General features: G+C 41.1%; 1 protein-coding gene and 1 pseudogene across 1 annotated transcript in view; one reads left to right on the forward strand and one right to left on the reverse strand.

Annotated features, from left to right (window-relative positions):
• GPR137B (G protein-coupled receptor 137B) overlaps positions 1-6821 on the forward strand; it is a 27989-nt gene extending 21168 nt beyond the window's left edge. Inside the window, exons 6-7 of the mRNA XM_008586228.1 lie at positions 3144-3268; positions 5981-6821. Coding sequence (XP_008584450.1) covers positions 3144-3268; positions 5981-6092 — 237 coding nt within the window. The 3' untranslated portion in view covers positions 6093-6821. The remainder of the gene's footprint in view (positions 1-3143; positions 3269-5980) is intronic.
• A 2474-nt stretch (positions 6822-9295) lies between these two features.
• Positions 9296-10421, reverse strand: LOC103601813 (annotated as a pseudogene).
• Positions 10422-14866: the final 4445 nt, after the last annotated feature.

Here is a 14866-nt window from a genome sequence, read left to right on the forward strand (position 1 = left end):
GAAAAAAAAAAAAAAAAAAAAAAAAAAAAAAAAAAAAAAAAAAAAAAATTTCCTTGGGCAATACTACCAGAGTTAATGGCATTGCATACAAAATTTGGTAAACATAGCTAATGATTATGTAGTATTTACATATGCTAAGCACTGTTCTCAGCACTTTAATTAAATTTGTTAATCCTCACAGTGACCATATAAGATAGAAACTATTATTATACTCATTCTCAGATGAGGAAATTGAGGCTCAGGGCCACATGCCTAGCAGGAGACAGAGCCAGGCTTCAAGCCAAACAGTCTGGCTCCAGAGTCCATGGTTTTAATCACTGTGCTATGTTGTATCTTTCCTTGGCATCATCAGGTTTGCAAAAGAAATTAAATTCCTAGTACGTTTGACTCAATAATAATCCTATTATTACCTGTAGTGTCTCAGAGAAAAATCAGGCTAATATTCTTTGGGGGGGAAATATATAATTTAACTTATACTCATCGGCTTCCAAAGAGCACACTGCAGGTAGGGCATTCTTTAAAACGTTATCTACCATTTGTATCCATAATTCATCTGGTACAAACAAGTCTCTAAACTTGACCTCATGAGAACCGAACTTCAGAGCCTATGTAACTATACTCAAAGCAGGGCTCTTTAGCCTCTGTGTCAGAATCCCATAGGGTGCTTGGTGTAAATATAGATTCTCTGGTCATATTTGAGACCCAGATAAGAATTGCTGGGGTAGGTTCTGGGAATTTGCATTTTTAATAAGCACACCAATGGATTTGAATGCACTGTAAAGTCCAGTATTTCCATCCATATTATATTCTTTTTTAAAAAATTAGCTTGAGATACAATTCACATTCCATGCAATTCACCTATGTCATGTGCATAATTCAGTGGTTTTTGGCATATTCAGATATGTGGAGGTACCACCACAGCCAATTTTAGAACATTTTCATCACCTCTAAAAGAAACCCCGTCACTTACTTATCACTCTCCATGCCCTTTCTGCCCCTCCGCCCACCCCCGGGCCTGAACAACCACTAATCTACTTTGTGTGTCTGTACATTTCCCTGCTGTAGACTTTCGTATGAGTGGAATCATATAGTGTGGTTTTTTGTGACTCCTTTCACTTAGAATAATGTTTTCAAGCTTCATCCATGTTGTGACATTGGTACTTCACTCCTTTTTATGGCTGAATTATATTTCATTGTATGGAAATACTACGTTTTGCTATCCGTTCACCTACTGATGGGCATCACTGGGTTTTGTTTTAAGGAATTTTATGTTTTTTTTAAATGTGTCCTTTTTATCATCTCAAGCTTCTTGGTTACCCACACTGAGTGGACATTTGGGTATTTCCACCTTTTGACTATTACAAATAATGCTGCTGTGAACATTTGCGTATGAGTTTCTGCGTGAACATGTGTTTGCATTTCTCTTGGGTATATGCTTAGGAGTGGAATTGCTGGGGCGTATGGTAATCCCATGCTGAACCTTTTGACCCTTTGCCAGACTGTTTCCTACAGAGGCTGCACCATTTTACATCTACCCCCCAACCACCTGGCAGCGTAGGAAGATTCTGATTCCTTCACAGCCTCCCTAGCACTTGTTATTATCCAACTTTTTGATTCTAGAATCCTAACAGGTGTGGCATGATACCTTGCTGTGGCTCCTGATCTGCCTTTCCCCGATGACCAAAACCTCAGACACCTTCTTGTCTGCTTATTGGCCATTCGTGTGTCTTCTTTGAAGAAATGGCTGTTCCCATGCTTTGCCTATTTTTAAATTGGGTTGTCTTTTTATTATTGAGTTGTAAGAGTTCTTTATATATTTTAGATATAAGTCCCGTGTTGTGTGTATATGGTTTGCAAGTATTTTCTCCCATTCTCTGGCTGTCTTTTCACTTTCTTGATGGTGTCCTTTGAAGCATAAAAGTTTTTAATTTTGATAAAGTCCAAGTCATCTTCTTCTTTTGTTGCTTGTGCTTTTGGTGTCATATCTAAAATCCTTTGCAAAATCCTATATTTGCCCCTACATTTTTATTCTACAAGTTTCATAGTTTTTGCTCTTACATTTAGGTCTTTGATCCATTCTGAGTTATTTTTGTGCGTGGTGTGAAATGAGGGTCCAACGTAATTCTTTTGCACGTGGCTCGTAGGTGTTCTAGAACTGTTAAAAATAGGAAATTTTAAGGCATCCCACCTTGCATAAGTTTTGCTCCTTATTATATCTGGCTTGATTAGTCTTAGAAAAGCAGGAATTCACATGTAGATGCCCATCACATGACAACCTCATTTCATACTCTATTGGTTAACTATTAAATAGAGAACTAATGAGATATATATGAGGATTGCAAACCATATGCCAGATTTGGTTTGCCATGTACTCTAGTTCTGATTATTTGAAATCTAGTTCTGCTTATTTGAAATCTTTCCTGACAAAGAGGATTTTACTTTTTTTTAGTAGTTGCTGGCAGAGAAGGCTTTTCAAACCACAGTAGTTGCCCCAGGGCAGGTATGATCTTGAAAACTGGGTCTACTTGAAGCCAGTCACTTATTTTTTAAGGGGTGAACTCAGTTTGGGGGCAGAAACAGGATAAAATAATTACAGTGGGAGGATATGGAAATGTGACAAGAAACCCCCTCAAATGATTTCATCATTACTATTTTTATTTTAATTTGTTATGGATGCCCACATGATTATACAGATTTATATCCTAATTGGGTCATCTACTTTAGTTTGGATAATTTGGGCATTGTTTGGCTTTTCAATAAGAGATTAAAAACAATGGTGGGCCGGCCCGGTGGCGCACTGCTACAGTGCGCTGCTTGGGAGCACGGCGGCGTTCCCGCCGAGGGTTCGGATCCCACATACAGACCGGTTCCTGCTCACTGGCTGAGCGAGGTGCGGGCGTAACACTGAGGGTTGCGATCCCGTTGCCGGTCCTGGTCCAGTACGGGCGCGACACTGAGGGTTGCAATCCGTTGCCGGACACGAAAAAAGACAAAAGGAAAAAAAAAAAGCAATGCAATGAACACTCCGGCTGAGCAGGTACAGCTCCAGGCAGATGAGGAGAGCATCTTTAGTCTCCTGCAGGAAGGAGTCTCGTGCTGGGCATGGTGTCTGGAGGTATGCTGACTGATTGCCTGTCTTCTAGACCAGCCCTAGAATGGTCCCCAGCCACGGATTCAGTTCCAGATCTTATTTCTTTGACAACCCTCGAAGATATGACAGTGATGATGACCTTGCCTGGAACAGTGCCCCTCAGGGACTTCAGGGAAGGTAAGACCCTCGTTCACATTAGCGAGGCCTCATTAGGAGCGAGAAGGCTGCACCAATGAAATGGATTCGAACAAAGAGTGAGTTCCTACATAAGAACCCTGCAGCTAGATGTCATGGACTGGGCAGCAGTCTAGTAGATCATTGTACTTACGTGAAACAGTCTGGAATGAGAAAGGACTGACATCAAACTTTAAAAAGTCCTATAGCATTATTATACACAGTCGTGTTTCTTGAACACGATTCCAGGGAGTGTGCAAAAGGAAATGATGGTTTAAAAGAAAACCAACTTTTTTTAAACTGCAGGATTTTCAGAGCCTGTAAGATGCTAATATGTGCTCTGAATCTGCAAGAGGGAAATAGAGCACTTGACCAAGGGGTCACTCAATGGAAAATGATTCGGAAAATCCAGGCAGACTTCTTTAATGAGATTTCTAAAGCCAGAGAGTAAACTTAATGGTATTCATTTATTAGAATAAATTGTATAAGGACCCAATTTTCAAATTTGAGTGATGTCAGTTCTCAATTGAAAAATTTATTTATATTTTCAAAATTTTATTTTAATTTACCAATATACAGTGTAGTAAATTTTCATGTCCCTTTACCAATTCCTCCTTTTCTCTCCCCTCCCCCCAAAAATGCATTTAAATGAAGGGTATTTGGGGTCTTCATTTAGACAAATATTTTTTTAACAAACACACGACTACAGTATTTACTGTGTGTCAGACACTGTTCTGAGAAATTCACAAGTATCAGCACATGTAGTCTTCCTAGCAATCCTGTGCAGTCAGTACTATTACTATCCTCGTATTACAGATGAAACCGTGGCATGCAGAGGTGTAGGTGACTTGTCCACAGTCACACAGCTGGCAGGCGGTCAGGCTGGGATTCCCACAGGCAGGCAGGCTTGTTCACATCTGTGCACATAGGTACTGTGTATGGCTTAGGGCCCCATCTCTTAGTCTCACCTACCCTTATGTTATACGTTCACGTGAGTTGTCATAGGAAGAGTATCCTTTCTTGAAAATCCACTTGGAGATTTCTTACAGAATATTTTGGAGAGGGCAATTAAATGATAGAGTTCGAACCAGCGTACAGGACAGGACAGTGTGCAGGACAATAACAGAGCTACCACCCAGCTGCCACCACCCTTGGCACAGAGGAGGGACGGAAACACTGAGGACGTGAACTCACTGCAGCTGCAGCAGATGCACCCAGGACCCCTCTGCCCCGGCCATGTGCGCTCTGCACACAGGAGGAGTGGTAGCTACCAGGATCTCTCCCTTTACTCAGTTGCTGGTGCTGCAGCCACACTCCACGGCCCACACTCCTCCTGTCCCTCTTTCAATCTGTGGATCTGGGACCAGCAGCAAGGCCAGCAGGGGTGAGGGTAGCCCAAGGGCTGACCTCCTGGTCCTGGGAAAGGGCGTGTCCTTCGTGCAGTCCTTTGTGAATTTAGACTTACTAAGATTTTAACATTGTTTCTTCTGGGATGAAATGATAAAAGACTAGATAGGCTTACTTTTTAATTCCTTATTACTAACAGTAAAAGTCCTTAGAAAACCTTAAAAGAGCTCTGAAAGACCAGAAGAAAAGCTGGGAGAATCCACTGCTTTCTCAGTGGATCAGGGAGCAGAGAGACCGTGGTCAGATGGAACGTAAGAGGATGGTTGAGAAAAGAAAGCAAGCGGACGATCCCCGGGGCCATGTAAAGAACACAATTAGGACGCGGGCCAATAAACAAGGACTTCCCAAGGGTCCAAAGCTGTCCTTCAGCTTGCTCGGTCTGAGCTCCACCTCTGCCCTACTCTCCCCATGCATTTCCCAGTAGCTGCGTTTGCCCCTTTAAACCCACACCCTGCAGGAGCAACCCCGACCCTTCAGCTGCCACAGGTGACTTAGAGGTACGAGAATTCTCACTCCCTACATGGGGGAGAAAAGACTCCCTTTCCACTACATAGAGGAAATAACTTGCGTGTACTAGTGCTGACTGTATATTAGAGGAAACAACTTGCATGTACTGGTACTGACTGTATATTAGATACTGTGCTACGCACTTCACAGGTATTAACTTAGACCCCACGGTAGCCCAGTGATGCCGTTATTAATATTACTCTCATTGTCCAGATGAGGAAACTGAGGCACAGAAGTTATTTGCCCAAAGACACACAGATAGTGAACTATACTCCATAAAGACTCCCTTTCCACTACATAGAGGAAATAACTTGCGTGTACTAGTGTTGACTGTATATTAGAGGAAACAACTTGCATGTACTGGTACTGACTGTATATTAGATACTGTGCTACGTACTTCACAGGTATTAACTTAGACCCCACAGTAGCCCAGTGATGCCGTTATTAATATTACTCTCATTGTCCAGAGGAGGAAACTGAGGCACAGAAGTTATTTGCCCAAAGACACACAGATAGTGAACTATACTCCATATTAGGATTTGGATATAATTTGTCGCTAAAAAATTTGTTATACGTAGTAACTAGTTTAAGTTTCTAGCAATACTATACTTCTGGGCTCTAAAGCGTTCATAGACTTTTGTGGGTTGGCTTGTAGCACTGCACATAGCACTGTTTTGTGAAAAAGCCACTTGAAGGAACTCTGGGATTGTCTATACAGAATCCTAGCTCTGTCTACCTAAACTAGACATGTCACACCTAATACAATGTTTCAAGTCACTGAACTATTTCTTTCTTTTTAAGTTTTGCTCCAGACTACTATGACTGGGGACAACAGACTAACAGTTTCCTGACACAAGGAGGGACTTTGCAACGAGATGTAGCTTTGGATCCTGACAAACCAAGCCATGGATAGCACCATTTAACAGTTTTCTGGAAGATTCCTCAGTTGAAAAGCTTCAGAAAGACACAGTTAATGACAGCTGAATTTTTAGGACACTTTTTCTTAAGAAATAGGACTTGATTTTTGTTACAGGTTTCTAATGGCTGCACAGGACTAAGCAATAATTTACATTGATAAACCCTTATTTTAGTACTAAAAAGTGAGCCTGGCTATTTCAGTGGGTATAATTTAAACTTTTTAAAAAGAAAATCTGTACTTTTATAAAGATGTATTTTATATAACTTAAATAATAATGCTAAAGTGTACTAGGGTTTTTTCTTGAGAATCTTGTAGTTTGCACAGACTTTTATGCATAATTCACTTTAAAAGTATAAAATATATGGTCTAATAGTTTCTTAAGGCTTTTGGACCAAAGTATTCCTTAAATCCTTACCTCTTCGGGTCTCATATTCTGAGCTCCACATGGGTAACTTCTGAAATACAGTTGACATCTAGAAAGCCAATAGCAACTCCAAAGTTGAAAGTTCAACTGAAATGGTGCATCAACAGACTATAAGGTAACTGGCTCTTTAGAGTTTCCTTAAGGTCCAGATGGCTGGACCCTCAAAGAATCTCTTGGATTTTGCCAAAAGTCTGGTACTTCCTTTCAATAGGTCACTAATGGATACACTTCAATGATAAGTTGACAATGTTAAAAATGTAGCTGACTTACACTATTAAACCTCCTCTGCTATACTCGTAGAGATTTTGCATGCTTTTTTCATCCCAATAAAATTAATATCCGTTACCTCAGGACTACAAGACGGCACCTTACCCAACTCAATGAACGTTCATTCTGTTCAAGGAGACGGTAAGTTCCAAAAAGGGTGTTAATGACATATACCCCTAGCCCTCACCAAAAGACTATGTGGACTCCTGTTTTGTTTTGTTTTTTTCTTTTTGTAATCTTCAACCATATTTAAAACAGTGCCCTTTATTTTTAAATAGCTCTGTAGGTGGCATGCATTGTGCTGTGCTGGGGCACGATGCCCGTCTCTCTGCCACATAAAGGGCGTGTTCCAGACAACTGCTTGTAAGTTGTTTAAGTGAAAAACATGTTATGAAATGCTACTTCCCCAACTAGAGGTGCCATTCTAAAACCTCCACTATACATATATTCTGGAGCCATAAAACACTGCCTGTTGGGAGGCTGAATGCTCCGATTTTCTACAAAACAGAGGTAAGACTCTAGAGGAAGCTCTGTTAGCAGAGAGAGGGTTCTGCTCTGCCTAGGAAATCTCATCCCAGGACAGATGAAAGAGTGAAAGAAAAGGCGTTATATTAGCCCTCCCTACGTGATGAAACCCATCTCAAATGATTTCTCGCTTTGGTCATCAGGAATAATTTATCTCTGGGCATTGATTTCACAGAGTTCAAGTCTACTTCTTATTCTAATGTTATTTAAAACTGGGATCTCAAGTTTCAAAGGACGGGTCACGATTGGGTTTTTCATCTGTGTAGGACACCTTTATCCTGCATAATCCAACGTAACATTCTCGCCTTTTAGTACGTGGAAAAATTTGGGTCACATACCATTTAAAATAGGTGCTTGTCAGGGAAAATTCTCCACTGAAGCAATACCTGTACCGATTATTCAGGTTGCCTTAAAATAAAAATTGTTATTCTAAACAGCTTTAAGATACCCTGTTGTGGTCAGACTGTCTTTATTACTAATACTTGGCAGAATTTAAAGACAGGCTCAGTATATGCTTAAACTCCTTTAAATCATGTCTTCAGAAAGTCCATTAGTCCTTCAATATTAAGTCAGCTAAGGGCACATATAGTTTTAAAAACAGTGATGTCACTAAAATCAAGAGTTATTGTATTCATTCTATAACATGTAAGTTCTTATAATTCTGCTTTAACTGGCAGAAAAATTGAATACCCAGCATTCACTGATAAAAACCGTAATCTTTTATGATGAAGCTGCTAGCATTTATTTGAACTATTATTTTTGGTTGGAAAGGATAAAAATGTCCTAAGTGCCTATTTTCTTCTCTCTTTCCCTTTAAGAATGCTAAAACTTTTAGGAGTGTTGTAAACACATACCAGAATATAAAAAACTATGATTGTGTCAAACTGTCTTTTTCTCATAGTAAATGGTAACAAACACCCTGTGAGATGTTGCAAGAACGGTGGGGGAAGATAAAAATGCCTATTTTCTTCTCTCTTTCCCTTTAAGAATGCTAAAACTTTTAGGAGTGTTGTAAACACATACCAGAATATAAAAAACTATGATTGTGTCAAACTATCTTTTTCTCATAGTAAATGGTAACAAACACCCTGTGAGATGTTGCAAGAACGGTGGGGGAAGGAAAATGAAAATTGCCTTGAGCTTCCTGATTGACGTTTCTGCTGGGCGCACTGAGAAAACTGCAGAATATTAAAGGCCAAGAGAAAGAAAGGAGTTGCGATTACTGGTTCTAAAATACCCAACGTCCTCTTGTTTTAAAGCAACTAGATGAAATTACAACCCTGATAATTTCAAGGTGAAAAGTATACAGAGAAGAGGCAATATCACTGAAAATCTTGTACTGTCATTGATCTGAATCTCATGTGACACTGAAAGGCTGCATGTGAAGGTTTCTGGGTCACTGTTGGAATCCGTGTCCACCGCCGCAGCTAACTAAGAATTCCAACTCGTACCGGTATCTTTCATTGGCTCTTTCTTTTTTTATAATTAACCTGGTTAATTGAGCTGACGATTAAAACCTCTAGAGTGTGTTACACACAGAGTTGTGGACTGTAAGAAGTTTTATTATTGCAATATACATCTCAGCCACGCTTACTTAATGCCATTTTTCTCTAGAATACATCAGGCACATTCTTAATGTCTGTGCTGGTTACCACATTTAGCTGCTTAGGTCAGGCACACTAATGCCTCCCCAAATTTCCTCTTTCACCAAAATCCAAGACTCCTGCTCTGTGTTGGCCTTAGTGTTGGGCCGACACTTAGTGGAACACTTACTCACTATCAGGAGGAAAGGAATTAGCCCTGGAGCTTGAGAAGTGCTGTGAGAAACAGGTTTTCATTTATATTTACCCAGTGGATGTTGCTAGAATATTGCTTTTATTTTTGATTACAGTCTTTATTGAAGTTATACAAAAAGAATCTCCCCAAATGAAAAAATACATTATATACAAAAGCACTTTCCCTTGGGAGGCTCTGTTTTTTGTTAACAGGCAGGGCTTGCAGCTGTAGGCCAAGCCTGTGCTGTCCCCTCCACTGTCCCCGGTTTTCAGCCCAATTCTGAGCCTCCATCTCCATGTTCTCCAGAACTTTGTTTCCACTGGGGACAGTGTCCCCACTGCCTCCTTCCACCTCTGGCTCTTGCCTGGCTTTTTGCATCTTTCCAGGGCTTCCTCCTCTGGTTTCCTCTCCTTTGTGACATGATGGGCACGTCGGTCACACAGTTTGAAGTGCCATCTGTTGTCTACTGGCCATTACGGAGCCCGAAGAGCCACCTCCAGTAGCAGTGACCCTGAAGCTGAGCTCTCTACCAGAGTGGGCTTCAGAGGCGATCCAGCTGCGCTCCCACTGCGCTGGGACTCCTTATACCCTCTGTCTTCTAATTTCAGGTAGCAGTTCCTTCTCGTATTCAGTAGGTGACCCTTCAGCCTCCTTCTTGTGCTCGTTTAGTACGGCCACTCTTCTCAATGACTTCGGTAGCTTTGCTGACCCGTGCCTCTGCCTCGTCTTACAGAGAGCTGCACCCACAGGGCAGGCCTAGCTGGTGGGGGGCTCTGCAAGGCGACGGTCATGGGTCTCCAGGTACTGCTCTTGCAGGCGTGGGCCAGCCTGGAACCCCTCCATAGCTTCCATCTAGTTCTCAGACTCAACCCTAACTTCTCCAAGTTTAAGATGTGCCTACGCAGCACCAAGCTGAGCTGCTTCTGTTTCTTGCCTTTTAAAAACGATCTTTGCTAAATCCAGCGTATCCCAGGCACGCTCGAGGTTCCCGGTCTCCTCCTTTCCGTTGTCTTAAAAAGACTTGTTTTCAAGAATTGAATTGTTGACATTTCTTTATCCTTGTCATTTTCTTTATCCTCCTCTTCTGCGCCTTGGGTTTCTTACCAACTCCAGAAGTGATTTCCCATTAAAAAAAAAAAGGCTTCTCCCAATTGTTAGCTGTTTTTCCATGCTTCTTACCTAAAAGACTAGCTGCTTCCTGGAACGCACTGACAGCTGCTGGAATATCTCCCATCACCAGATGTTTCTGTCCTAAACCCGACAGTTTCTTAGCTTCACTGTCCACATCCAGACTCTCCACTTTGTCTGCAGGAGGAGACGGGCAGTAGCATCGTCGTCAGTTGTGATCAAACTTAATCCTTAACCATTCAAATATCTGGACTTGAAAATAAGCAGCGACTTCACAGCTAGAACCACAGGGAGGGGGCACAATTTAAAAGGCGGTGCTCCCAGCTGCAAGGAGGCAAGCAGGACCCTCCTGGAGTCCTGGGATGGCCTTGGATTCTTACGTACAAACCCTTTCTTCCTGAATTTAGAATTGCTAACGTATTTCTTGTCCTTTTAGATTGTGATCTGATGTCCAGGAACTGGGATCTGATTCATCTTTGTATCTTTAAAACTTGTGAGCAGAAAGCAGCTCTGTGGTGGTGGGAGCAGTGGCTGTGGACTCTGTGGCCATCGTTCCCGAGGTGGTGGACCAGTGGGTGGGATTAGAGCCTGTAAGGAAAATGGAATTTGGGACGCCAGAGACTTTCTCAGGGTCATTAAGTGCTTTTGGACTGCTTTTATTTTTTAACAGTACAGGTGAACTTACATTAGAACTAAATGTATCTAAGCATTTAAAGCTTTGAGATTTCCAATTAAACAAACTATTTTAAAAAATACCTTGCTTTTGCTTTAGATTGCTGCATGGTAAAGTATACAGTGGTACGTGTCTGACCAGACACACCTAATAAATGCATTGCCATTTCCTATCCTATGTGAGAATTTTATTAGAAACATTTCTGACTATGGGTCCAGATGGAGATGCTGTTGGAAAGGATCAGGCTAAAATGATGGAGTTCTCATCAGACGATCAATAAGCTGGTTAAAGTGAGGAAACACTTCTTTAAAAAGGGACAGTGGGGATTAGGGAGTGGAGTTCAGTCTATTGAGTGCCCTTTACATGCTGGACACTGGACTTGGCACTTGTCATGTGTCTGAGGATCCTACTCTATAAACTCAGCAACACTCACAAGTATTAACCCTGTTCTTGGCCCTTAGCTGGGCTACATGAAGAGCCCTTGCACCAAAGGGTCAAAATACCTTGAAGGCTGCTGAGGTCCCTGCACCCCCAACCTAGATCTGTGCTGGGTTCCCTCTATCTGTCGCCAGCTCCTCTGGGCCAGGGCAGTGATACTGCGGTCATTCTGTTTTGAGATTGGCTGCCCAGGTCATCAAGTACAGGTTCAAGGTCCTCAGATCCAAATCCAGTGACTCATCAGCTCCTAGTGCCATCTACCTGGTTCCTCCGAATCTGGATTCCCTACCCTCTATTCCTTGAGCTGTGGGGGGGCCCTGCCCTGTTTTCCCAGAAACGGATTAGTACCTTGCCAATGTTAATTCTTTCTAAACGTGGGCTGCCCTTTGGGACCTTGGTGGCCCTACCACTGAAAATATTAGACTCTTTACATCCAGAACAGAATCTCTGCCCCTGAACTTTGTGCTAGTCAGAACTGGGAACTGGATGCCTACTCTCTACAGCTAGGTCTGTGACCTGTGTCTCTTTAGCTTATATGATCCTCAAAATTCCTGCCTTCTACTGATTCCCACTGCGATGACCTTTCTCCCATGAAGCTCACTAACCTACAACTGTCCCTCTGGTCTCTTAACAGTCTCAAGTCATGGTGCTCCTTGAAGGCATCGGTATAAAAAGGGTGTGCTTAGAATAAACGGGTGCTTTACCAGGGCCATTACATTTGTGTAAATGAGTGTCCTTAGTGTGCGGTCCCCTTGTGAATTCACCAGCCCAGAGTCTGGGCTTCAGGCTTGCAGATTCAAAGCCTGTCAAAGGCGGCAGAACACACGCTCATTTGGAGAACACTGAGTTAGACGGTTTGAGCATGCTCTACATGTTAAAGGATTTTTTTTAAAGCTCATAAGGGAAAATAAACAAGAACAGTTAGGAAAACCATTTATAAAAAAGCAGGGGGAAGATGAGAGAGGACCAATGCACCAGATACTAAAAAATGAAGCTTGAGTTGTTAAAACAATGTGGTCCTGGTGCGTGAGTAAATGAGACCAATAAAATAGAAAAGAACCCAGATATAGAGCTAAACACGTGGGATTTTAGACAGAAGTGTAGCCTCTCAAACACTATAGTGAGGAAAAGATGAACTGTTCATTCAGTATAAATGGTATCGGAACAACCAGGAAGTCATCTGAGAAAAAAATTACCTTGGGTCCATAACTTACACCTTGTGTCAGGGAACACTCCAAGGGATCAAAGTTTGATGCTAAAAAAAAAATAATAAAATATAGGCAAATATCTCTGTTGCTCTGGAGTGAGAAAGGCATCCTAACTGTGACTCAAAATCCAGAAACCACTAAAAAATTGATAAAGCAGACTACATAAAAAAATAAGTAAATAAATAAAACAAAACTTGCACGGCAAAATCATAAGCAAAGCCAAGACAGATGACAAATTGGAAAAATCGATAAGAAAAATATCAACAATGTAGTAGAAAAATGGGGAAAAGATAGAAAAGATACGACACAAAAGGAAATCCAAATGGCTCTTAAACATATGCAAAGGTGGTCAACCTTACTCGTAGTAAGAATAGAAACTAAAAACACATCGATGCATGTTTTTCATCTCCTAGTGTGGCCAAAATCCAGCACTGTAATAACGTCTGTGTTGCTGAGGTTGTGGGTAGACAGGGACTGTCATAAGTTTCAGATGGTGTGTGAATGGGTAACCGCCCCCTACAGAGGGCAATATGCCAGTATCTTTCAAAATTACAAATGCACATGGTCTTTGACCCTGAAATTCCATTTTTGGAAATTTATTCTAAAGGCATATATTTACGTCAATGTGAAATGACATATGTAAAAGGTCTGGAAACAATCCAAATGCCCATTAATACAGGACTGGTGATTAAACAATGTACGGCCATATCATGGAATACGAAGCTGCTACTTGGGATAGGTGAAGACTGCCAAGAAATATTAAGTGGGGAAAACAGCAAATGGTACATTTATGATGTCACTTGGGTAAAAATGAGAGGGAAAAAAAACCCTAAAATTTTCCATTTGTATATGTTCGTATATGCCTTAAACAGTGTGGATGGAAATGTAAGAAACCAAGGACAGAGCTTATTTATGATGGGGTGGGGCAGTTTGCAACCCAGAAGGTGGGCGAAGGATAGAAGGGAGACAGTCACTGTATAACTTTTTACATCTTTTGATTTTTAAACCACATGCATGTATTACCTACTCAGAAAATTAAATAAAATAAGCATATTTTAAAAGCCTTATGACTCGATACAAATCAACATGCTAAAAAAAAGCCCCCACTTTTTGGTGGAATGGTGATAGGCCAACTTATGAAATGACACAAGCAGACCACACCAGGAGCAGAGGCTCTGGAGCCAGACTTTTCGGTCTCAGATTCTAGCTCCACACCCCAGAATCGGTGGCTGCGGACACATTACTTAGCCTCTCTTATCCTCTGTTTTCTTATTTATAAAACAAAGAAGTGACTGTACGTACCTACTAGAGCTGCTGTGAAGATTTAATGACGCACATTCTAAAGCCACTAATACAGCACAAGCCGGTGCTGGCGGCTACAATCACAAGCAGAAACAGCCTCAGACCACTTACATTTCCTCCCCTCCCTTGGTTATAAATTATAATCAAATCCTTGTCTCAGGAAAGAAATGCTTAAAAAAGGGGGAAAAAACAAGACGGAAAAGATTGCAGAAACGTGTTTTAATTCACATTTTCTAGAATCCGGCGGATACAACAGCAAATTGTTTGGGATTCCGTTCAAAATCAAAACTGTGCCTGTAGATGTTACTTAAAATAGAGCGCACACAAATCTGTGTGTCTGATTTTTTACCAAATAATTTCCACGATACCATACATCTAATCTGTGTGTTTTGGTGAATAGCTACGTGTTCTGCAGGTACTTCACTTTGCAAACTGCTGAGAGGTTTATGTGAACTGTTCCCAGATTTCCAGCTGCAGGCAATGCTGATGAAGGTGAAAATAGCTGTCCTTTCTTATATACAACGGCACCTAGACAGAGTTGGAAAGCATGGCACAGTGTTTCATATACACAGAGACTACAAATAAGTAGTGAGTAATTCACAACGCTAAAATGTCAGAAAATAAAACATTTTGACTTATCGAATTTCAAAACTGTGCAATCTATTGCTATTCTGTCTGATCTTCATCATCTAAGAATCAAAACAGAAGAAACCTTCAGAGATTACCTATTTTAATATATACTTTGTCTAACTTACAGAGATGCCACTTTAAAAAAAAGAAACTCACGCCATTGAAGGAAGGAATATTTGCCTTTTCTTCGTTTGCTTCATCAGCTGGTACAATCATGTCTGTCAAATTATATTATCAAGTGCTGGATTTTTAGAATAGATGACGAGATAAAGACAAAATGCCAAGGAGTACTCACTAGCCAGGCATTTTCACGATGCAAACACTACAATAGCATCACTCCACAGCAAAAGGTATGTGAACTGGAAAAACAGTTTATATCACAAGGACATAAAATATC

The sequence above is a fragment of the Galeopterus variegatus genome, unplaced genomic scaffold (genome assembly GCF_000696425.1).
Source record: "Galeopterus variegatus unplaced genomic scaffold, G_variegatus-3.0.2 Scaffold3891, whole genome shotgun sequence".
NCBI classification, from domain to species: Eukaryota; Metazoa; Chordata; class Mammalia; order Dermoptera; family Cynocephalidae; genus Galeopterus; species Galeopterus variegatus.